The sequence below is a fragment of the Amphiura filiformis genome, chromosome 3, assembly GCF_039555335.1.
Source record: "Amphiura filiformis chromosome 3, Afil_fr2py, whole genome shotgun sequence".
In the NCBI taxonomy this organism is placed as follows: domain Eukaryota; kingdom Metazoa; phylum Echinodermata; class Ophiuroidea; order Amphilepidida; family Amphiuridae; genus Amphiura; species Amphiura filiformis.
The window spans coordinates 24,987,178-25,012,049 of record NC_092630.1 but is presented as its reverse complement, the minus strand read 5'-3'; the positions used below and the strand labels follow the sequence as shown (position 1 = coordinate 25,012,049).

Below are 24,872 nucleotides of genomic sequence, written 5' to 3'. Positions count from 1 at the left end.
TTCGGTTGGTTCAAACCTCAAAATCAGGCACTTTTTCCCAGATACTGATGATTCAGTTGGAATCCTTACAACAGTGTCATTCCAATTTGTATACTTTTATGCTCTTTATGTTGTTACTTTATGTTGTTAAAATATGATCCCTAGATGACCTATGACCTCAAAACATTTTCACTCACTTGATGCCCCCTTACACAGATTATTACCACTAAGTAATGTTTGACATTGAAATTTACTTTTACAAAGGAGGGCAATTTCCCCATCGCTTTATCTAAATCAACAATGACCTCATTTGACCACTAAATGACCTTTGACCTCAAATATCTCCACTCACGTGTTGTCCCCCTACTCAAATATTATTATCACCACTTTGGATGGCATGAGTTGGAACCGACGTTTGCACCTTATAGTATGCATAGCTCTTTTTGTTTTTTGAGGATTTAAGCATACAAAGTAACAAGCAAACTTTCAAGAAATAGATACAGGCCATACATGGCAGATACTGAACAACAACAAAGCATGTATGGTACCCGGTGTCTGCCCATAGAACCCATAGCCTGCCAAGCTCAGTATGCTAGTGAAGAGAACCATCAAAACTTCCTAGTCTAGATTCAGAAATATTATTTTCCTAAAACATATACCTATTTTACCTTAAAATGCAAAATCAACACAATATTTCTGATATCTGCACAGGCCAATTTTAGTATTCATGTTTGTCATAACCATTTTGATAATTTTTTTGCAATATTTTTACAAGTTTCCGTTTTCTTCATGAATTACTAATAGAAACAACAGAAAACTGAAATCAAACAATAAGTGCTCCAGCACAAAAAGTAAAAATTCGAGAAAAAAATTGAGGGCGCTGCTGTGGAGCAAATCACACATTATGGCTTAAAATGGTATGAACAGTAGACAAGTTTGTACTGGTTTCATACTGTAATGCCGCTTACCGCTGTGTAGATCTGCCACGACACAAATGTTGTGCCATAAGCATGTATTTTGAAAGCTATGGTTTACCTCTTTTGGTGGGAATCAAACTGTTTTATAAAAGTTTTAAAGCAAGAGAGAGAAAATATTAATTGTGTTTTAGCACTGCTTAAAATATTTACAATATAGCATATAGTACCTGTTATCTTACATTAATGTAAGATTGTGTTATCCTTTATCATTGTCAATTCTTTACTGACATGTGTCTCAAGGGTTCAATATAGGCCCTACGTATATCCGCAGTTGACAGCGACTCAACCTCGAAAGGAAGACACTTCCTCAGAAGATTAGGCGACAAATATTATCTTTTCTATTCGACCTGTTTTCGCATTATGCATGAATATCGTTGTCACTGAATGTCCAACTGTCCTGCCTGTTATATATTCGTATTAACCCTCACCTCACTGATATGATTTTGTGTTGATATCTGGATCACAAACAGGAAAAATCAAACAAAAACAAAACGAAGCAGAACAAAATACATACACACACACAAAATAGAAACACAAAAAACATTGGATTCACTAACCATTGTGACTTCATGGTTAGCCTTATCCCGTGGTAATGTATCGAGGTAATCTATCGGTTAAATAAACAGACAGGGTTGCCCCACAGTTAGCTCAAGCTACTTGTTACTTTATATGAGCGTTTCAGTGTACCGGGTCCGAGTTCCCTCTAACATGTCTAAGACCATAATATGGCACAAATTTGGCCTAACAAGATAAGCAATTGTCCCAGAAGAATTTGTTTGAAAAAAAAAATTATAACATAAAATACTTAAATGAGTTTGAATGAGATATATGTACTTTCCAGCTTTAACACTAAAAAGAATACTCAAAGAATGATCAATGATCTTCTAGTCCTGTCCAAATTAAAATCTTCTAGTCCTGATGAAACATATCTTGAGGATTTTTTAAAATATTTCAAGGATATTTTCATAACCAAAACAGGTCGTTCGTAAACTATATCCTTTAAAGTGACGCGACTTTAAGGTGGTACTACACCCCTGGCCAATTTTGTGCCTATTTTTGCATTTTTCTCAAAAGTTTTAGCGCATTGGGGACAAATAAGATATGTATATTATAGGGGCAAAGACTACAATTACTGCACTGGATTTTTTTTTTATTTCATCACAGACAACAGTTGTGGAAGTACAGGCAAAAATGAGGGAAAACCAATATTTGATCAATAAATCAATAACTACTTGTCTTGAGTCACTGAAATTCCAGTGTAGTAACTGGATTCCTTGCCCTATAATATACATAACATTTGTTACCAGTGTTTTATTAGTTTTTGAGAAAAATGCAAAAATAGTCATACATTTATCAAGGGGTGTAGTACCACCTTAAGTCACGTTTTTTTGCGAGTTGTATAAAGCATTGTCTTAATGCGAGTTGACACAACACAGTAAGTGGAGATCATCGGCTCAAACAGAAGTAATTTTACCAAGATATGAAATATCACCGCGGGTTTACTTAATCTTTGGTGATTTTCTGTGGATTAATAATTTTTGTTTTTTGTACACATTTCTTGATTAAAGATTCCTATTTCCATTTACTTTACTACATCAACAATAATGAATAAACAATATTCGCTACAAGCGGGGTTTTGATTTGTGAGCTCTAGACCCTTAAGATTTGCGACTGCTCAGTGCCATAAGTAGGTAAGTGCAATACCTGCCATGTGTAGCTGCCATGTGTAAATGAGTACAATATACTGTGTGTAAATTGTCAAATGTTCACAGAGCACCTGTTGTACTTACCTACTTCTGACACTGAGCAGTGGTACGATTTACTGGAAATAATAATTAAAATTATGTCATCTAATCTGTATGTGTAAATGTATACACAACGGCAAGTCATGAAAATAAAACTCACTATGATTATCTTGTATTGACATATTGTGAAAATGTGTTATGGATGTGTATTTGATATGATTATGAATGAGTATATGATTCCATTACGCTTGTAAAAAAACAATCGCATGAAATAAAGCAGAGATAATGCCACGTTATGGCTCACACACTCATAAAGTGATACCTACCTTCAGGGGTAATATTAATACTTCACTCAAAATACAAGGTGCCCTTAAGTTATGATGGCATGAGTTCGCAACAAAACGAGGTCAGCCACCACTGTAGTTTATTCTTGCGGATTTATTTCCTGAATGGATATACATTTCATTGTTTAGTATCTTCCTGATTTCGATAGGATGAAACTGGAAACAAAACATCTTTTGTATCTCGGTGCCGCCCTGTTCCTGAGTGCGGGTGGATGTAACTTGTGATTGAGGAAAAACAATAGCGTTAGGATTTTAAACATGTCAATCTGTAAGGCTGTTAGGACAAAAATTCCTTACCCCCGATATATTTCTACATCCACCGAATTACTTCTGGATGTCTTATGCATATATTTAGCACAACAAAATCATTATTGTGGGTAGCTTTGAAGTTATGTCTGTTTACTTTATTATTGAACTATTCTTCTGCAAATGAAACCATCATGGTTTACTATTTATTGTGCGCGATTTGTAGAGCATGGACCGCCTTGTAGTGGTAAAACGAAACTCCTATTAATGATTATATAACACCTAAGTAGATCCTTGTCATTTGATTGGTTGATTGTACTGCTGACGTCACTACCCTGGAATTAAGTTATATGCGCCGTTCATTTTCGTTATATGCACCGTGCATTTTTGTTATATTCCGTACGTTCTATCCACCTTTTTCGTAATTGACCACTTCGATTAGGCCGGAGTTAGCGAAGCAGAAAACTGAAAGCGAGCCTAAAGATGTAAATTACATACGCCCAATTAACTATAAGGATTATTTAGCTGAGACTAGGTACATATGATCACAAGCACAATAGAAGGATATTGTGTTTAACATTTTGCCAATTTTAATCTTAAAATGTGGATGTGTTTGGAGACTTCTGGCGAGCTTGAGCTTAGACGGCGGTGCTCCAAGAATCTGGCTTTTAAAGATCGTTATGTTTCGCCAATTTAAGATTCTTAGCACTGGCCTTTCAGTGTTTTTCCCTGACAATGGACGAAATAAATTGGTCTAGCAATGTCTTCCTTTCCAGTCTTGTCCTTTGGTGAAACAAGTAACAAACCCTGACACCGTAATTGCTGAAAGGCCTCGAAGGTCCTATTATAAGGCAACACTATTTACCCTTTAGTCTCTAAATTTGCATTGTTATTGCTATAGTCAGATCTCGCCTCCTTGGGCTCGCCCGACTCAAAGTCCATTTGGGGTAATTGCAATTCTATAATGCTTTATTCAAATACATTGTCTCCTCCTACTTGTGCTCTTGGTCAGTGATAATGCTGTCTGCCCTGTGATGTAGGGTCTGAATGATGCTTAATTTGTACTAAACGGAATGGTTGGGTTGGAGTTACCATGACGATACCACGACCATAGAGGAAATGGTGGGCTGATTTTATAGCCTCCCGTCCTAAATGTTCCAGATAATCGGCAAAACGGGTGAAATCAATGTGGCTCCATGGATTTAATGGTAAAAGTTCCCATTGCAAACAAAATAGATGCTCCAAGAAGGTTTAACATTTGAGTAGCAGACATGTGGGTTCTCTCGATAAGTGTGTTGTCAAGTTCAAACCGAGCTAAGATGATCTTTAGCGCTTTGTCGACTGGCACCGAGGTAAAGAGAGCTGTGACGTCGTATGATTTTAGTTCCGCATCCTCTTCAACTCTCTCGTTCTTAATTTGTTCGGCACAACCCTGTGACTTGGCAATGTAATCATGGTAATGGATTGATTTGCCAACTTACGGTGACAAAATGTCAGTAAGAAACTTTGTACAATTGTAAGTGATCGACCCAATACTGTTGACAATGGATCTCGGTGGACGGTCCTTTTTATTTTATTTAAATTATTTTGATTTTAAGCAAGCCGTAGAATTTTGGTGATGTTTGTGTGTAATACAACTGTCTGTACTCGATTGATACCAACCTCTTTCTCGATTTCAAGAAGTACAGATGTTTTTGGTTTTGGTGTCAGAAAAAAAAGTTGTTCACATTTATGTCATGGTAATTATCTGTGTTCAAAATAACAACAAGTCGACCATTGACCGCTGGTAGTGTAATTTGGATAGTAGTCGCCTTTTGTAGTTGTTGTAAAGCTTCACGTTTCTCAATGCGCTGTTTTTCACTATTTAAATCATTTTTTTATATTTTTTATATTTTTTTATAACATTCGGCCAAAGCCAGGCTAATCCCAATAGTGCTCAGAGGCTACTAAATTTAAGGGACGCCATCCGGATATGACTGGACAGGGATATGGGAAGAGGTCCGATTTTAGATGCAGGAGGAAAACCGGAGCACCCGGAGAAAAACCTGCGAGGACGAGCATGGATCGGCAACCAAACTCACATGTGGCGCCGTGGGGAATTGAACCCGGGCCACAGTGGTGAGAAGCGAGTGAGAAGACCACTACACTAACCCGCCCTCCGTGTATGAATCATCCTGTATGAATAATCTGTCCAATTCAGCTCTCTTCAATATAGATCCTTTCGTTAGATTAGGTTTTGGATGAGAAAGCGGACATTATGATGAGAAGCGGTCAAAAAAAAAAAAAAATAAATTCCCTCATTCTTTTGAAAGAGAAAAACATAATATTTGTTTTGAGCTCACTGGTGATGACCAATTCTCACCAGTTTAAACAAGACAATAATGATTGACATACACACACCACGAATATTCTCATCCAAAAGAATCATCCAGAATGAGAAAATTTAAATTTAAACAGCTTGTTTATATCATATAGCATAGTCGTGCTAAAGGTCGATCGATACATGTTGAAATCAGCACAATTCAGAGATATACCTTTTTACTATGAAATTAATATTCGCGGTCAAATAGAAAGCAATATATTCCTTCAGAAATGTCAGTTAAAACATAGTGCTTGGAAAATTGAAAATTATTTTTACATTGAAAAGGCGTAACTCAAAATTTTCAACTCATTTCAATACCAAATTCGATCGTTTGTATTGCCTCATGACTGAGTGAGCCTTGTACAACAATAGCTTACATTTTGATTATACTCTCACAACACTGGCCGTACGTGTTCATATCATGACATCACAGTAGTTTCAAGGGCAAATCTGTCCTGGGACATTTACAGAAATATATAGTCAAATTTACCAAATTTGGTATACACATTACTACAAACCCCAGGTGGTATACCCCTACAGCCCAAATGCAGAAATAGGTCCATGCTCTAGATATTTTTCAAGCGCTTAAATTTGACACCTCTTACTGTCTTGATAGGACATTGAATAGTGGAGATACATTTTTTTAAGTTCGTCCAATCTTCGCTAATCAAATATGGACATTAGCTAATTATTATGCATACAAAATGATGTACCGTAAAACCCGTCTACAAGCATATAGTGTGCTTCTGATGAAAGCTACATTAATCCAGTCGCCATTATGGAGTTTGAGCAAATAAATTACGGATCCAAGCATATACAAACAAGTATTATTTAAAGACCGATCTATTGTATTAGTATATTAACGCTTGCTTTGAATTAATTAAGCTTTTATAAAGAACACTATATATGCTTGTAGACGGGGTTTTACGGTATTTCATTATATACACGTTATACACCTGTCCCACCTTAAAGGCCCATTCAGTGATTTGCTGATCCGGACGATCGTAAAAATCATCAAAATTCAGATTTTGGTGCTTTTGTCATTGTCATAAATGTGTTAACATAGCCTCTTAGTGGTTCAGCCGAAAGCCGTGTATTTAAGACAATAATATAGAATTTATATGGATCTGTAATTTAGATACTGACAGTATCTAAATTAGCCACATGTATTTGAATGGGGCTTCAACTTCGTCAATAATGTTGTTTTCTTCGTTTTTTGCCCAATTTTTCATTTTAAAAATACCAAATTACAATTTTAATGACTTATCCTTCACTTTTAAGCAATTTGAATTTATAAACAATTTTAATTTATTTACACTTTCGCTGGAATCACTGAATGTGTCTTCAAGAGTAAAAACATTCTTGTACAGATGCCTTTTATTTGGAAATAGGTCAATGTTTTATTCAATGTGAAAGTTCAATTAAACTGGTTCGGTTACATTTTCAATTGAATAAAATTCAACGAAAATGGTAATTAAAATGGTACTGTAATTGTGTTTTATTTCAGCGGGTAAAGTAGTTTTAAAATTTAATCATAATAGAAATGAAAAATGCGTTTATCATGGTATAATTATGTTTTATGTAGCTCATACATGTCACATGTTTTCGATACTTCGTGTTTCTCTTTTAGTTTCTCATTATAATAATATGTGACGTGCAAAGATATTGAGTTCGTAAGTTGTGCTATTATAAAATTGGAAATTGAGATATCGGCCTTTAAAAATATTATTGACAATGTTGAGAGTAGGAATTACCTTGAAAATGTCTCAAAAATACAAGATGCCAGTTATATTCCGGTCTGAAACTATCAGAAAATATTTTAAACATTAATTAACAAACCCAAATTGTAAAAAAAAAATCACCCGGGCAGATATTTGGCTATTTCTCCTGCCCAAAAGTGTCTCCTTTTGACATGACACGTCACATATATGGGATAATCTTTGTTCCCCTCAAACTTTTTATCTCATTTTGGTATACTATAATACTTTGATATTGTAGTACAACTTGTTGTACCAGTTTAATGATTTTCTCAAACATTTTTGTCTGGTTTATCACGAAACAGTACTTTAATGCTGTATTAAGTAAGCTTAATTTTATATGGTTTTCATAATGTATAAATTACGTGTGTTTTAATGTTTAATTTGGTATGTTTCAGGGGCCCTACTGAAACATATCTTAATATTTCACCCTATTTAAATATGAATTACTAAATAACATCAAAATGGCCAGTTATAAAAATGTATTTTTTCTTTAAAAACTTATCTTAGCATCTAATTTACACTGTAATAATCTGTTTGGGGTTCCGTCTGAAAGCCGAAAATAAAAATATCTGACATTTGTCACATAGCAGGTTTAATATGTTTCCAGCTAGCCCTTTTCCAATACAGAAAAGTTCTTATCTGCTGTAATCCTTTATTTGCTAAAAAGTAACAGTTTTTGTTGAAGTGGAGATGAAATATAAATTTATACGAAACAACCGTAAATGCCAATACAATAGATTAGTCTTACAATAGTACTTGTTTATATACGCTTGCATGATCGGTAATTTATTTGCATAAACTCCATAATGTAATAATTTTATCCATGGATGGGCAGGATAGAGTCTGGATTAACTATAGACCACTTGGCATGTGACATCATTGCCCGGCAGTATGCGCGCGAATTGTGGCTATCACTCATTTTGTGGACCGCTCTCTTGCGAAGGACATTAAAACTAAACTACTTTACAAATATTTTGTGTACTTGCTGTCAATCAAGAATAATGTATACATTACACGTAGGCTATAAACTGAGTAGTTGGGGTATCTGCAAATGGTCGTACCTCCCTGATATGTAAATGACAGATAACAGCAAAATCAACTCCCAAATCTGTCCATAACTTTGGTTAGTGGAGAGAGTCAGGGGATTTCAAGTGGGTGATTATTGATTGTCAAGTGACATATTTGGGCATAAGTGCAGCCCACCATTCTATGTGGAGGATGGACTAGACTTTATCGATTGATTTTGCTGGAGTAATTTCATGTTAACCAGGTTTAAGTACTGCAAAGGTCGAATTATATTTGCTGTGCAGCATAACTGCACTATGGATACACCTAATCTTACTCTACATTGGCATGGGAGTTCATATCTAAATAAGCGTCCGATTGAAATACGCGTAAAATGTGCTGAGGTGTGCTGGGCTTGTGGATCAACGTCTAGGAATTCGTAGCACACTACAAATCACTGTGCTTTTTTTAAATGTAAATTTCTTCCTTTCTTTCGAGGCATTAATAACACCCCCACCTATTCTTTAGTGGTTTTGAGCAAGTTGTTGGCACAATTTTTGATGCCGATGGCCCCCTTCCCTGAATGACCTTTGCTGAAAATGTGCAGAACAATTTGTTATGAGCTTACCCCCCATTAAAAAAAAAACTGGATCCTTCTCTGCGGTGTTTAAATCTGTAAACACGAAATAAAGCAAAATTTACACTAGTCTTGTCAAAATGCCATACATATATTAACAATAGACCCTGGAAATATTTCCAGGGTCTATGTATTAACACGGTTTTTTACATTTTATGCTTCTGACCTACTTTGATTTGATTCGATTTGAAATACATACTCCCTTTGTGGAACATTTAGCTAATTTTTCCACACAGAGGGAGCATGTGTTTCAAATATAATAAACAATAATATAACATACAATTGCGCAACTTTTTTTATGTCGGAATTTGAAATGATCACGCCAGTTGAGGAAAGTAGGTAAGTCCATTTACTAGGGGTTTGAGCTTCAAAATAAATATAGGCCTAACCCTAGTCAATTCCATTTGAAAAAACAAACGCCTAGTCTGTGGAAGAGTTTCTTTAAGTTTCCACATGGTTAGGCCTGGGTGCTCAATCTCGCCGATTAACTCTTCGGCGTGCCCGGAACCTAAGCCGCAGACCCACGCCGATGCACATATGCTGAGAAATAAAATACTGTAGCGATATGCACTAACAAAATGTGTGTCTGCTCGATGAAAAGCCATGTTCAGTCACCCGTTCATCGGTTTGATCGGCCCAACTCCTGCATTTCTCGCAACCGGCTTATAATACTTGACAACAATAGCCTTACAAATTAGTGTCCTTGAGTGCGTTGATTCTTTGCCGGATTATATCGACTGATCCGCAAATTGCTCACGATGAGTAAACTCAAGTAGGTACTACAATAAACATAAATATAAAGGTTTCGAGTAATGAATGACAAACCGCAGAACAAGAAGATGGCAAGATGTTGCGAACTCGATGCCCATAACTGCTCGCGATTTCGCAACCAGGGATATGGCTACACTATATTAATTCGTCGGCGTACTGAGGCTTGAAACTGCAAGCCGCAGGAGAGCCATCGAAATGCTCCGAGACGACGCAGAGTTAATCGGCGAGATTGAGCACCGGGGCCTTATGGCAGTCAAATGGAATAGTCCAATGATATCGCATTATTTAATATAGGCCTATATATCATATGACTATGTAGCAGGAGCATAACCTACTGGTTAGACTGGATAAACATGAAACTTCTGCTGCTTTTATCGATGTTGGGCTTGGCATGGGCCATAAGCGTTAATAAGGTATGTAGAAACTCTTTGCATCAAAACACTTTTAAGTGTTAAAAGGTTAGCAATTTATTTTAAACTGTTGCGATTTGGTAGTTCACAGCATCTTGCGAATGGTAGTGAGCTTTGGCAAAAATTGCATTGATCATTTCATAGCGAGTGTGTAAGAGAATAACTTTTTTGAGTAAAAAAAGACATACATTTTGATTTTCTATGGTACACCGAGTACACCATCTTGTCATCACTTCCGCCTTACGAGTTGGGAATGTCTCTCTTGTTATTTTGGGACAATGAAATACCGAAAATGTGCCAAATATTAAGGCCAATTAGGATTCCAGTTTGGAATGTGTAATTCAGGAATTTACCATTCTAAATTTATATTTGAAAGATAAAGTCGTAAAAAACATTGATTAAAAATTGCAATAGTGTGGACGCCAAAAACACCGAATTATCACGTGTACAGTATATCAAACGTCCAAATTTGGAGAATATCAGTCGAGCAACTTTTGGTATAAAAATTAACATGCAACGAAAATAAGTATTAAGGTCATAATAATGTAAGCGAGGTCAAATAAAAAAGCCCACTTACTATATTGAGGAATCTCGTAATTATTATGACATTAATTTAGAATTGCTCTGTTGTCCTACAAATGCAACAAATTTGGCTGAATCCAATTAGCGACGTTTCCACAGTATTTTTTGTGGGAACTCGTGCATGCTACAGTTTGTCCGCTCAAAAAGATGGAAACTATTTTAAAAGTGATAAATACATTAACATAATAAAAATAAAAAACATCATAGAATATGTAAATTTCAATATTCTTTGAGCAATTTTAAAAAAAAAGAAGAAAAAAAAGAAAGAACATGAAATAAAACTCCCATAGACAACTAAAAATACAGCACTAATTCTTTTTTATGAAAAAAACCTTTTATTGTCAGTTAGTATACAAAATCAATAATTAGGATTGAGCTGTGTTTTATTTGGCCGAAGTTGATAGCAATTTTTTAATCTTAAAAAAATCAGTGCTGTATTTTTCTGGAATGGGGAGTAGGTTATTTGCCAAAAAACATAGTATGCCTCAGATCTGCCGCACGATCTTTTTACGGTATGCATTTATTACTCCCCCCATTCTTTGAAACAGATAATATCGATAAAAATATGTTTTAAACTTTGACAGACTGTGACATACTGATCTTTTGTGACCTTACTATATAACTCTTGGTGGTGAATACTGAAGCGGGTTCTTTGGTACCTCTTGTACCCTAAGTATCTAATGTAAAATGTGTTAGAACATATTTTTCACCTCTTGGTTAGCCGGGTTTTTATTTTCTTGAATTTCTTGAATGAAATAAAATAATCGATCAATTTCTATATAGAACAGAATGATAATAAAATCAAAGGTCCCACTTGGTATGGATGTTCCTTGGGGCCAGAGGAAAAGATTCATCCAAAGAGACACTCAAAATATATGCATAAAACCCCCTAATTAGCATAAATTATGCTAATTAGTACCCACAATATGGTATTCTATACCTTTTTGAACCACTTCGCCTACAGACAGGTAAACATTTGAAATTGGCTAAATTTAGGGTAAGAAATTCATTTTGGGATTGTTTGGGAATCCGTGGCCATTTGGACCCTCAAATCCAAGATGGCCGCTGTCCGCCATCTTTAAAATTGGCGTTTTTACAACTTTTGAACCGTTTGAGCTACAAACTTAAGTGACATATCAATTTGTACTAATTTTGGCTTGGAAACTCATTTCTGGCACTATTTATGTGATAGGAGGTAATTTGAAAAGGGTACAAGGGTTTTGAAATGTGAATTTCATGGTACCTGTCATTGTAGAACATCAAACCTATGTTGTAATATACCTTAATTCTTAGCACCATTGGGGACACATTTAAAAACCCTGGTACCCTTTTCAAATTACCTCGTATCACATAAACAGTGCCAGAAATGAGTTTTCCAACCCCAAATTAGTACAAATTTGATATGTCACACAAGTTTGTAGCTCAAATGGTTCAAAAGTTGTAAAAACGCCTGTTTTAAAGATGGCGGCCAGCAGCCATCTTGAATTTGAGGGTCAAAATGGGCACGGATTCCCAAAATAACCCCTAAAATGAATTCATTACCCTAAAATAAGCCAAATTCAACTAATAATAGTTTCTTTTTAGGTGAAATGGTCCAAAAGTTAGAAAATACCATATTTTGGGTACTAATTAGCATAATTTACGCTAATTAGGGGGTTTTATGCATAGAGACAGAGTGTCACTTTGGATGAATCTTTTTCTCTTGCCTCAAGGAGCATCCATGCCAAGTGGGACCTTAGTGGTTCAGCCGAAAGCCGTGTATTTAAGACAATAATATAGAATTTATATGGATCTGTAATTTAGATACTGACAGTATCTAAATTAGCCACATGTATTTGAATGGGGCTTCAACTTCGTCAATACTGTTGTTTTCTTCGTTTTTTGCCCAATTTTTCATTTTAAGAATACCAAATTACAATTTTAATGACTTATCCTTCACTTTTAAGCAATTTGAATTTATAAACAATTTGAATTTAGTTACACTTTCGCTGGAATCACTGAATGTGTCTTCAAGAGTAAAAACATTCTTGTACAGATGCCTTTTATTTGGAAATAGGTCAATGTTTTATTCAATGTGAAAGTTCAATTAAACTGGTTCGGTTACATTTTCAATTGAATAAAATTCAACGAAAATGGTAATTAAAATGGTACTGTAATTGTGTTTTCTTTCAGCGGGTAAAGTAGTTTTAAAATTTAATCATAATAGAAATGAAAAATGCGTTTATCATGGTATAATTATGTTTTATGTAGCTCATACATGTCACATGTTTTCGATACTTCGTGTTTCTCTTTTAGTTTCTCATTATAATAATATGTGACGTGCAAAGATATTGAGTTCGTAAGTTATGGTATTATAAAATTGGAAATTGAGATATCGGCCTTTAAAAATATTATTGACAATGTTGAGAGTAGGAATTACCTTGAAAATGTCTCAAAAATACAAGATGCCAGTTATATTCCGGTCTGAAACTATCAGAAAATATTTTAAACATTAATTAACAAACCCAAATTGTAAAAAAATCACCCGGGCAGATATTTGGCTATTTCTCCTGCCCAAAAGTGTCTCCTTTTGACATGACACGTCACATATGGGATAATCTTTGTTCCCCTCAAACTTTTTATCTCATTTTGGTATACTATAATACTTTGATATTGTAGTACAACTTGTTGTACCAGTTTAATGATTTTCTCAAACATTTTTTTCTGGTTTATCACGAAACAGTACTTTAATGCTGTATTAAGTAAGCTTAATTTTATATGGTTTTCATAATGTATAAATTACGTGTGTTTTAATGTTTAATTTGGTATGTTTCAGGGGCCCTACTGAAACATATCTTAATATTTCACCCTATTTAAATATGAATTACTAAATAACATCAAAATGGCCAGTTATAAAAATGTATTTTTCTTTAAAAACTTATCTTAGCATCTAATTTACACTGTAATATCTGTTTGGGGTTCCGTCTGAAAGCCGAAAATAAAAATATCTGACATTTGTCACATAGCAGGTTTAATATGTTTCCTAGCTAGCCCTTTTCCAATACAGAAAAGTTCTTATCTGCTGTAATCCTTTATTTGCTAAAAAGTAACAGTTTTTGTTGAAGTGGAGATGAAATATAAATTTATACGAAACAACCGTAAATGCCAATACAATAGATTAGTCTTACAATAGTACTTGTTTATATACGCTTGCATGATCGGTAATTTATTTGCATAAACTCCATAATGTAATAATTTTATCCATGGATGGGCAGGATAGAGTCTGGATTAACTATAGACCACTTGGCATGTGACATCATTGCCCGGCAGTATGCGCGCGAATTGTGGCTATCACTCATTTTGTGGACCGCTCTCTTGCGAAGAATCAAGAATAATGTATACATTACATGTAGGCTATAAACTGAGTAGTTCAGTGGGATATCTGCAAATGGTCGTACCTCCCTGATATGTAAATGACAGATAACAGCAAAATCAACTCCCAAATCTGTCCATAACTTTGGTTAGTGGAGAGAGTCAGGGGATTTCAAGTGGGTGATTATTGATTGTCAAGTGACATATTTGGGCATAAGTGCAGCCCACCATTCTATGTGGAGGATGGACTAGACTTTATCGATTGATTTTGCTGGAGTAATTTCATGTTAACCAGGTTTAAGTACTGCAAAGGTCGAATGATATTTGCTGTGCAGCATAACTGCACTATGGATACACCTAATCTTACTGTACATTGGCATGGGAGTTCACATCTAAATAAGCGTCCGATTGAAATACGCGTAAAATGTGCTGAGGTGTGCTGGGCTTGTGGATCAACGTCTAGGAATTCGTAGCACACTACAAATCACTGTGCTTTTTTTAAATGTACATTTCTTCCTTTGTTTCGAGGCATTACTAACACCCCACCTATTCTTTAGTGGTTTTGAGCAAGTTGTTGGCACAATTTTTGATGCCGATGGCCCCCTTCCCCTGAATGACCTTTGCTGAAAAATGTGCAGAACAATTTGTTATGAGCTTACCCCCCCCCCATTAAAAAAACTGGATCCTTCTCTGCGGTGTTCAAATCTGTAAACACGAAATAAAGCAAAATTTACACTAGTCTTGTCAAAATGCCATACATGTATTAACAATAGACCCTGGAAATATTTCCAGGGTCTATGTATTAACACGGTTTTTTACATTTTATGGTTCTGACCTACTTTTTATATGTAATGAGCTATTCGATTTGAAATACATACTCCCTTTGGGGAACATTATTTAGCTAATTTTTCCACACAGAGGGAGCATGTGTTTCAAATATAATAAACAATAATATAACATACAATTACGCAACTTTTTTTAATGTCGGAATCTGAAATGATCACGCCAGTTGAGGAAAGTAGGTAAGTCCATTTACTAGGGGTGTGAGCTTCAAAATAAATATAGGCCTAACCCTAGTCAATTCCATTTGAAAAAACAAACGCCTAGTCTGTGGAAGAGTTTCTTTAAGTTTCCACATGGTTATGGCAGTCAAATGGAATAGTCCAATGATATCGCATTATTTAATATAGGCCTATATATCATATGACTATGTAGCAGGAGCATAACCTACTGGTTAGACTGGATAAACATGAAACTTCTGCTGCTTTTATCGATGTTGGGCTTGGCATGGGCCATAAGCGTTAATAAGGTATGTAGAAACTCTTTGGATCAAAACACTTAAGGTTAGCAATTTATTTTAAACTGTTGCGATTTGGTAGTTCACAGCATCTTGCGAATGGTAGTGAGCTTTGGCAAAAATTGCATTGATCATTTCATAGCGAGTGTGTAAGAGAATAACTTTTTGAGTAAAAAAAGACATACATTTTGATTTTCTATGGTACACCGAGTACACCATCTTGTCATCACTTCCGCCTTACGGGTTGGGAATGTCTCTCTTGTTATTTTGGGACAATGAAATACCGAAAATGTGCCAAATATTAAGGCCAATTAGGATTCCAGTTTGGAATGTGTAATTCAGGAATTTACCATTCTAAATTTATATTTGAAAGATAAAGTCATAGAAAACATTGATTAAAAAGTGCAATAGTGTGGACGCCAAAAACACCGAATTATCACGTGTACAGTATATCAAACGTCCAAATTTGGAGAATATCAGTCGAGCAACTTGTGGTATAAAAATTAACATGCAACGAAAATAAGTATTAAGGTCATAATGTAAGCGAGGTCAAATAAAAAAGCCCACTTACTATATTGAGGAATCTCGTAATTATTATGACATTCATTTAGAATTGCTCTGTTGTCCTACAAATGCAACAAATTTGGCTGAATCCAATTAGCGACGTTTCCACAGTATTTTTTGTGGGAACTCGTGCATGCTACAGTTTGTCCGCCCAAAAAGATGGAAACTATTTTAAAAGTGATAAATACATTAACATAATAAAAATAAAAAACATGAAAACATCATAGAATATGTAAATTTCAATATTCTTTGAGCAATTTAAAAAAAAAGAAGAAAAAAAAGAAAGAACATGAAATAAAACTCCCATAGACAACTAAAAATACAGCACTAATTTTTTTTATGAAAAAAACTTTTATTGTCAGTTAGTATACAAAATCAATAATTAGGATTGAGCTGTGTTTTATTTGGCCGAAGTTGATAGCAATTTTTTAATCTTAAAAAAATCAGTGCTGTATTTTTCTGGAATGGGGAGTAGGTTATTTGCCAAAAAACATAGTATGCCTCAGATCTGCCGCACGATCTTTTTACGGTATGCATTTATTACTCCCCCCATTCTTTGAAACAGATAATATCGATAAAAAATATGTTTTAAACTTTGACAGACTGTGACATACTGATCTTTTTGTGACCTTACTATATAACTCTTGGTGGTGAATACTGAAGCGGGTTCTTTGGTACCTCTTGTACCCTAAGTATCTAATGTAAAATGTGTTAGAACATATTTTTCACCTCTTGGTTAGCCGGGTTTTAATTTTCTTTAATTTCTTGAATGAAATACAATAATCGATCAATTTCTATATAGAACAGAATGATAATAAAATCAAAGGTCCCACTTGGTATGGATGTTCCTTGGGGCAAGAGGAAAAGATTCATCCAAAGAGACACTCAATATATGCATAAAACCCCTAATTAGCATAAATTATGCTAATTAGTACCCACAATATGGTATTCTATACCTTTTTGAACCACTTCGCCTACAGACAGGTAAACATTTGAAATTGGCTAAATTTAGGGTAAGAAATTCATTTTTGGGATTGTTTGGGGAATCCGTGGCCATTTGGACCCTCAAATCCAAGATGGCCGCTGTCCGCCATCTTTAAAATTGGCGTTTTTACAACTTTTGAACCGTTTGAGCTACAAACTTAAGTGACATATCAATGTGTACTAATTTTGGCTTGGAAACTCATTTCTGGCACTATTTATGTGATAGGAGGTAATTTGAAAAGGGTACAAGGGTTTTGAAATGTGAATTTCATGGTACCTGTCATTGTAGAACATCAAACCTATGTTGTAATATACCTTAATTCTTAGCACCATTGGGGACACATTTAAAAACCCTGGTACCCTTTTCAAATTACCTCGTATCACATAAACAGTGCCAGAAATGAGTTTTCCAACCCCAAATTAGTACAAATTTGATATGTCACACAAGTTTGTAGCTCAAATGGTTCAAAAGTTGTAAAAACGCCTGTTTTAAAGATGGCGGCCAGCAGCCATCTTGAATTTGAGGGTCAAAATGGGCACGGATTCCCAAAATAACCCCTAAAATGAATTCATTACCCTAAAATAAGCCAAATTCAACTAATAATAGTTTCTTTTTAGGTGAAATGGTCCAAAAGTTAGAAAATACCATATTTTGGGTACTAATTAGCATAATTTACGCTAATTAGGGGGTTTTATGCATAGAGACAGAGTGTCACTTTGGATGAATCTTTTTCTCTTGCCTCAAGGAGCATCCATGCCAAGTGGGACCTTTGTACTAAAAAATGCAGCGTTCAACCCCTTAGCAAGTCTACTATATACCAATAAGGCGGAAACTATTCGGCTTTTGTTACTGCGCGCGTCATTAAAGTCCCAACTTACCAATTCACGTAAGCGTGCGACAGTCACGCATTAGGAAACACACAACTAGTGTAATCATTGCGACCAATAGTGCGCAAGTAATGGATTATACCTTATTTGTATATGTATATATTATTATGTCTGAAATTTATTATTACCCTCAGTTACGTCGTACAGAAGATGAGGAAGGAGAGACAAAAGAGGGTAAGGTCTCGATATATTTTATTCGACCATTATTACATAAAAAAGTCCTCACTAGTTTGAAGGGTTACAATTATAAGCAGAATTGTTTAAAAGCTATTTTTGTCAGCTGTAGTAAGATACTACACTTGTATATAACCAAATTGGAATGGTCGAGAAAATAATGATTGAGTTAAAATTGATGTGATTTGAAACCTTGTAAAATTCGAACAGATTACGTTACATGAAATTGCATGCCCTAGCACCACACAAATAGCGGCCACTGTGTGTTATCGATGGTAAGAACCACCGTTGAGTTGACTGCGGTCTTTTCAATTTGGAGAGCATTATGTATGGTTATTATATATATGATATAAATATTATTATATACTTGTATATTTGTAAGAATATAGTATCATTCCATTACCGTTTTAGTTCTTTTCATAGGAATGTTCATTTTGATACATTTTACAATTCATTCCATATTCAGCGGGGACAACGACCCTCCATATTCAGTGGACAACGAGCCTCCATTTATTAATGGTTGCCCCGATGACATCACACGAACAGCCAGCATTGGACTACCTTCAACCAGAGTCACCTGGCGTAAGCCAACTGCCACTGACAACTCTGGCACAGTCTCCCTGATATCAAGAAGCATTCCTCCAGGATCTTTCTTCCGTGTTGGTACCACCACTGTCACCTACATATTTGCTGATGAATCTGGCAACAGTGCAACTTGTATATTTGATGTGAACGTTATTGGACGTAAGTGAATGTAGAAATTACTCATAATATTATTGTCCTCGCATAACTAGCAAAATACTATATTTGAAGGGTGTTTCAACTTTTTAGTGAGTCTTGAACTCCTTATGGCTCTGGGGCTGGGCAATATTGTGAGCTTAGGGCAGGGTAACATATTTGAGGGCGAGCAATTTTTGGCAGGTCGAAAGGGAAGAAGCAGTTTTGGCATTGACGGAGCACATTTTAAACAAAATGCTCTTAAAAGGGTACAGAACCAATTAAGGATTCCAAATTTCCTGCTAGTATTATATTATATCTAGACCTTTTAAGGGTGTGCAAATGGAGATCCAAAATTTGACCTGTGCAAAGTAGAAAGTAGTAGTAGTTGCAAGTAGTGCAAGTAGAAGTTAAGCTAGCCGAGGATACCACTCTTGTGTATAGCCAAATCGGAATGGTCGAGAAAATAATGATTGAGTTAAAATTTATATGATTTGAAACATTGTAATATTCGAACAGATGTAAATACGCTGCATGAAATTGCATAACCTATTATATTCCACATAAATAGAGGCCAGCGTGTGTTATCGATAGGCAAGAACGACCGTTGACTGTGTTCTTTTCAATTTGGAGAGCACTGATTATGCATGATTGTTGCATTTTTTACACAGTAAATCAAGCTGAAACTTTTTGAACCGCACCCACATTTATTTCAACCATTTTGGTTTGGTTTACTGACAAAAATCCTCCATACTCCCATATCTATGTTATTACTTTCTGTTAATTGAACTCACATTACCAAACAAACGAGTGGAGATATTCTTTTATATATATGTGTTTATGTTGTTTGGTGGGCTAGATTGGGCCTTGGACCGCTTGTTGAGAACCCCTTGTTTAGATCAGGCTTAGATAGTACGAACAGAATATATGTCAAAGGAGTCAACTACTGTATGTATTAATAGTAATACATGGAGATCAATTTTCATTGTATAAATCAATATATTATTGAAAAACAACCCCTTGATGTTTTGCAGAAGTTCAGTCTACAAATCGTATACTTTGAAAACTTGCTTAATTTATTGTTGTTAATGAGTTATGTATGTGTTACAAATGTGATGTGGTTTCAGCCCTCTTTACAATATAACTCAAGAGCCACAGATCAGAGCCTACAGACTATACCGTAGAAACCCGTCTATAAGGAATAGAAGCGACTGTGATGATAGCATATTTCACGCTAGCGCCCTCCACAATATTATATCATTATGGAATTTGAGCAAATCATTTACCGACACAAGCAGGTATACAATGTATTATTTTATCTTTATTTCGCATCTCACGAGCATAGCTCACTTGGCAAGGCATAAGACTTTGGTTCTTTAGATCGGAAGATGGTGAGTTCGAGCCTCATCACGGTCACACAAACTTTTATAAACAAAATATTGTTCAAACTTTTCATTTATATTTTCTTGCATTTTCTAAAGACTCCTTTCGTGATCATTTTTTTTTTCATATTTAGTTTAATTTATTCTATTGTTTTTCTTTTATTGTTTCTTTTCTTTGTTTTTTTTTCTTGTTTAATTTTATTTTTTCTTTATTTTTCTTTGATTCATATAATATTGGCAGGATAAGGAGAGGAGGAACTAAAGACCCATTCAGTGATTTGCTCATCCGGACGATCGTAAAAATCATCAAAATTCACCTTTGTCATTGTCATAGATGTGGTAACATAGCCTGCTAGTGGTTCAGCAGAAAACCATGTGACACATAATATACATTTGGCTACATTTTATTATACGATAAATACGAATTTATTAAACATGGTAACAAATATTCTCTAGCAGATCGGTTATACGATGGAACTGGTAGGCATAGGCCTATTATAAATTCGGGATATTAAATATCTTCCTGACGAGACAGATCTGCGCATGTGGTCAAAGAAGATTCCTTACTAGCCACAGACCGTCCGCTGGAATTAGTTGAACATGAACCATTCGCTATGGCTGTTGGTCGGACCTCTCATCTCTCCACATCGATTGTGACCTATAATCCCCGACATTGCCCTTATGAACTCACATCCTCCTGTTTTATTTCAATACGCTGGCGAAGTTACGTAATAATCGGATTAACTACCATAGCAATAGGTGAAAACAATTTTTGAATATACCGCGTTATACACTGATACGTTCAGGCGGTACCTCTTCATTGAACCATATCATGCTGCACCTGTAAGATCTTTGAAAAGACCAGTATTGTATTCAATCTATGATTGCAGACATACACAGTACAGGTGATGAGTGTAACCTGCTTGTAGCGCAGCGCGATATGTTCAAAATTGTTTTCACCTATTGCTATGGTAATTAATCCGATTAATTACGCAACTTCACCAGCGTATAATGGCCGAATAAATTCTGACCATCACTTGGCTTGTTGGATTCGTCTATACTACAATTCGCTGTCGAAGTGACGTAATAATCGCAATAACTACCATCAAGCAGATTGCACTAATCACCCGCGTATGTCACCAAACATAGATTGAATACCACTCTTTTCATAAATACTAATCTTACATGGCGAGTGATTAGCATTTCTTTGACAACTATGGTTTAATGCATAGGTGCCACGTGAACGATGAAGTGCAGGGCTATATATTCGAAATTGTATTCATCAATTGCTATGGTAGTTAATCCGATTAATTACGTCACATCGACAGCGAATAGCCTATAGTATGGGTTCAAGTGGAACAAAAATAGTGTATGTCCATTGCTAGCTATGGTAATTAATCATGTTAGTGTTTACATCACTACGTCGGGGAAGACAAGAGAAGTGTGGCTTCTCTACCAACGCCTGTGATATAACAGGTGCAAGCGAAACAAAATTGAATGACCAGAATAGTTTCCTTTGTCAGATGAATTGATTGAAGTTTTTGAAGACACTCTATTCTTGATGGGACAATAGATTCAAATATGGAATAATTATTATTCCTCATCTATTTTTTTTATTGAAAAAACTGCAATTGTGGCAACAGAACAATATTTATTTTGATTTCATTTCAAGTAGAAACAAAATCGTGCTTAAGCCAAAAACGCACCCTACCTACCATTCCTCAAGAATTGGGATGGCACAAAGGTGCAACATAGGTTTTATTGCAAAGACGAGGACAGACAAGTAGTTACAACACATCTGTCTAACCGTGGGTTTCGCTATTATTTAGAATAAATGCTTTTACTAGTTTCTAAAAAACCACAAAATTACTAAAAAAAACTATAAATAAACTAAAAAAACAAAAAAAACCAAAAAAAAAACACACCTAAAATTAAAAGTAGAAAGGTAGATTTGAAGAAAGATAAAAAGAACATGTCAAAATGTTAAAATTAAACGAGAATGAAAAAACGGAACCGGTGCCCGGACCATGCTCTCTTCAGCATGTCTTCAGTTCCAAAGTCTGACGCTCTATCAATTGAGCTATACGATCCTGATATAAGAAACAGTCGTTATTATGTCAATACAATTGATTGGTGTTACAACATACTTAGATGGAATGCATAGCCACCCAGTGCCAGTATATATTTGCTCAAACTCCAAATACAACAAGCAACCAATTTTATTGAGGGCGTTTCTTAGGTATATCCTTGTAGACGGGGTTTTACGGTATCTGTGATATTTGAATCTTCCGGCATGCTTGCTATGAAATGATCAATTCATATTTCTGCCAAAGCTCTCTACCATTCTCAGGATACAGTGAACGACCAAATCGCCATAGTTGAAAATAGCTATAACTTTAACCTAATTGAAACGAGTATATTTGATGTAAGTGCCCCCTCATCTATACCAAGCAAAATGAGTTGGATGTCGGGAATATTGATTTTAAAATGCTAATTCAACTTGTTCTGAGCAATACTAAAATAACCATTATCTGTAAACCGTACGTCTAATTATGATGTTGTTTTCAGTGAAATAAAGATCTGATAATAGCTCATGTCATGAAATTGAAAACTGGATTTTGACCGACATCATACTCATTTATCTTGATCACATCACATTATTATATTCTTGTATATTTGTAAGAATACAGTATCATTCCAATACCGTTTTAGTTCTTTGCGTAAGAATGTTCATTTTGATTTTCTTACAATACATTCCATATTCAGCGGCGGAAGATGAACGTATCGAGTACCTATGGTCTTTAGGAAAGACAAAAAAGGGTAAGGTCTCTCTTTTTTTTATTAGACCATTAGTACATAAAAAAAGTGCTCACTAGTTTGTAGGGTCACGATTATAAGCAGAATTATTTAAAAGCTACTTTTTGTCAGCTGTTACACTTTGTGTATAACCAAATTGGAATGATTGAGGTAAAATTGATGGGATTTGAAACCTTGTAAAATGCGAACAGATTACGCTGCATAAAATTGCACATTATTATATTCTTGTATATTTGTAAGAATAGAGTCTCATCCCAATACCGTTTTAGTTCTTTTCATAGGAATGTTCATTTTGATAATTTTCTTTACATTCCATATTCAGCGGAGGACAACCAAGCTCCATTTATTGATTGCCCCGATGGCATCACACGAATAGTCGACGCTGGAGTCACTTCAACCGCCGTCACCTGGTTTGAGCCAACTGCCACTGACAACTCTGGAACGGTCTATTTGGAAGAACAAACCCATTCTCCAGGATCTTTCTTCGCTCCTGGTTACACCTTTGTCACCTACACGTTCGTTGATAGATCTGGCAACACCGCATTTTGCACATTTTATGTTCATGTTATTCAAAATGAAGAGTATTACTACTAATTTCAAGAGTAACACGAAAAATGAGATATTGAAACCACTCGCACTCAACAATAGTTCTAGGTATAGCAACATCGGTCGGGGCTTGAGATTGGAATTCCAATTTCCTTTCTCACGAAGTATTTAAGGGTTAAGAGTAAAATTGTACAATTTGTTTGGGAGTGGCCTTCTCTCCTTTCTCATTTTCCTTGCTATTTTATTCCATTTCTTGCTTTGTTAATCAAATCTGTCTTGGCCAGCATGCATCTTATTAGCTTACACTGGCTATCCAGGCTTGTGCTTGGAACGGTCCATGGATATCCCATGGACTAGCATGTGTCCCTCACGGACCAACCTGGGTAAACAAACAAAAGGGGTAAACCAAGGTGTTGGTACAATACATTTCTATTTCAGACTTTCAACGATAGTTTAGCTTAAAAGTGGCGCATTTTAAATTGGATTTTTGACGTTTTGACCACTTAATAATTTCTGATGTGCTCTTTTCACTGAAGACATGGACATAATCCAGGTACGCTTGCAATGTACCATTTTTTAATGGTAGGAGCTTAAAATATAGCTCTTCAAAGTGGTAGAAACTCAGAAAGTTTGACTGTCCGCCACTGGGGTCAAATGCTATAAACTTACGTTACAAAAACAACTGCGCGGATTGCTGGTTGTCCAATGAACTCACGAACTTATTTATGTACAGTAAGTTTATAACACTTGGCCCCAGGGGGATTTAAATTTTCTGAGCACTTACCACTTTGAAGAGCCATTTTTTTCAAAAGCTCCTCCCATATTCAAAACTGCTACATTACAAGTGCATTCAGCTGTGACAAATGCCGATTGCTGACAAAGTTTAGCAAATATCACCTCAAACCCCAATAAATTTGATAATAACAGAACAATGTTCAACAACAAGTCCGAAATTGTGTCCCGCACAAAGCTCAAATTCGGCCTCACTAAATCCGCCATTTTAGGTAAATGCACTACATTATGAGCACAACTATGTAAACTCATGGTAAGCACATTTTCTATCAAAATTATTTGATACCCGACACACCCCAATAAATAGTTAACCCGTGCGGTTTATGCAGACCCCTTTCAGATTAGTCTTGGCACTTTGTGAAGAAATATTCCATGCTAAATGTTAAGTCTGTATTACAAATTTAATGGTTTTACACATATGGATAAAAAAATGTGATATTAAAATTCATATGTATATCAACTTGATGAGAAATACTTGGACTAAAAAATAGAAAAACACATTTTATATCAATTTTAGCATCCATGATATACCAGTTATACAC

The 24,872-nt window shown here is 35.4% G+C and overlaps 1 protein-coding gene across 1 annotated transcript; it reads left to right on the top strand.

Moving 5' to 3' along the window:
* Positions 1-15,366: 15,366 nt before the first annotated feature.
* LOC140148267 (hyalin-like) lies at positions 15,367-24,752 on the top strand. The gene is made up of 5 exons (XM_072170162.1): positions 15,367-15,478; positions 18,037-18,076; positions 18,569-18,820; positions 22,942-22,995; positions 23,315-24,752. The coding sequence occupies exons 1-5, from the start codon at positions 15,419-15,421 to the stop codon at positions 23,584-23,586; spliced, it is 678 nt and encodes a 225-aa protein (XP_072026263.1). The 5' UTR covers positions 15,367-15,418; the 3' UTR covers positions 23,587-24,752.
* The last annotated feature ends 120 nt before the right edge of the window (positions 24,753-24,872 follow it).

What these genes read in the sequence shown, in the direction of transcription:
- LOC140148267 (XM_072170162.1), top strand. Translation starts at nt 15,419, where the DNA reads ATGAAACTTCTGCTGCTTTTATCGATGTTGGGCTTGGCATGGGCCATA. An exon ending in GGGCCATAAGCGTTAATAAG is followed by an intron (nt 15,479 to 18,036) that starts GTATGTAGAAAC and finishes TATTACCCTCAG; the next exon opens with TTACGTCGTACAGAAGATGA. An exon ending in TGATGTGAACGTTATTGGAC is followed by an intron (nt 18,821 to 22,941) that starts GTAAGTGAATGT and finishes TTCCATATTCAG; the next exon opens with CGGCGGAAGATGAACGTATC.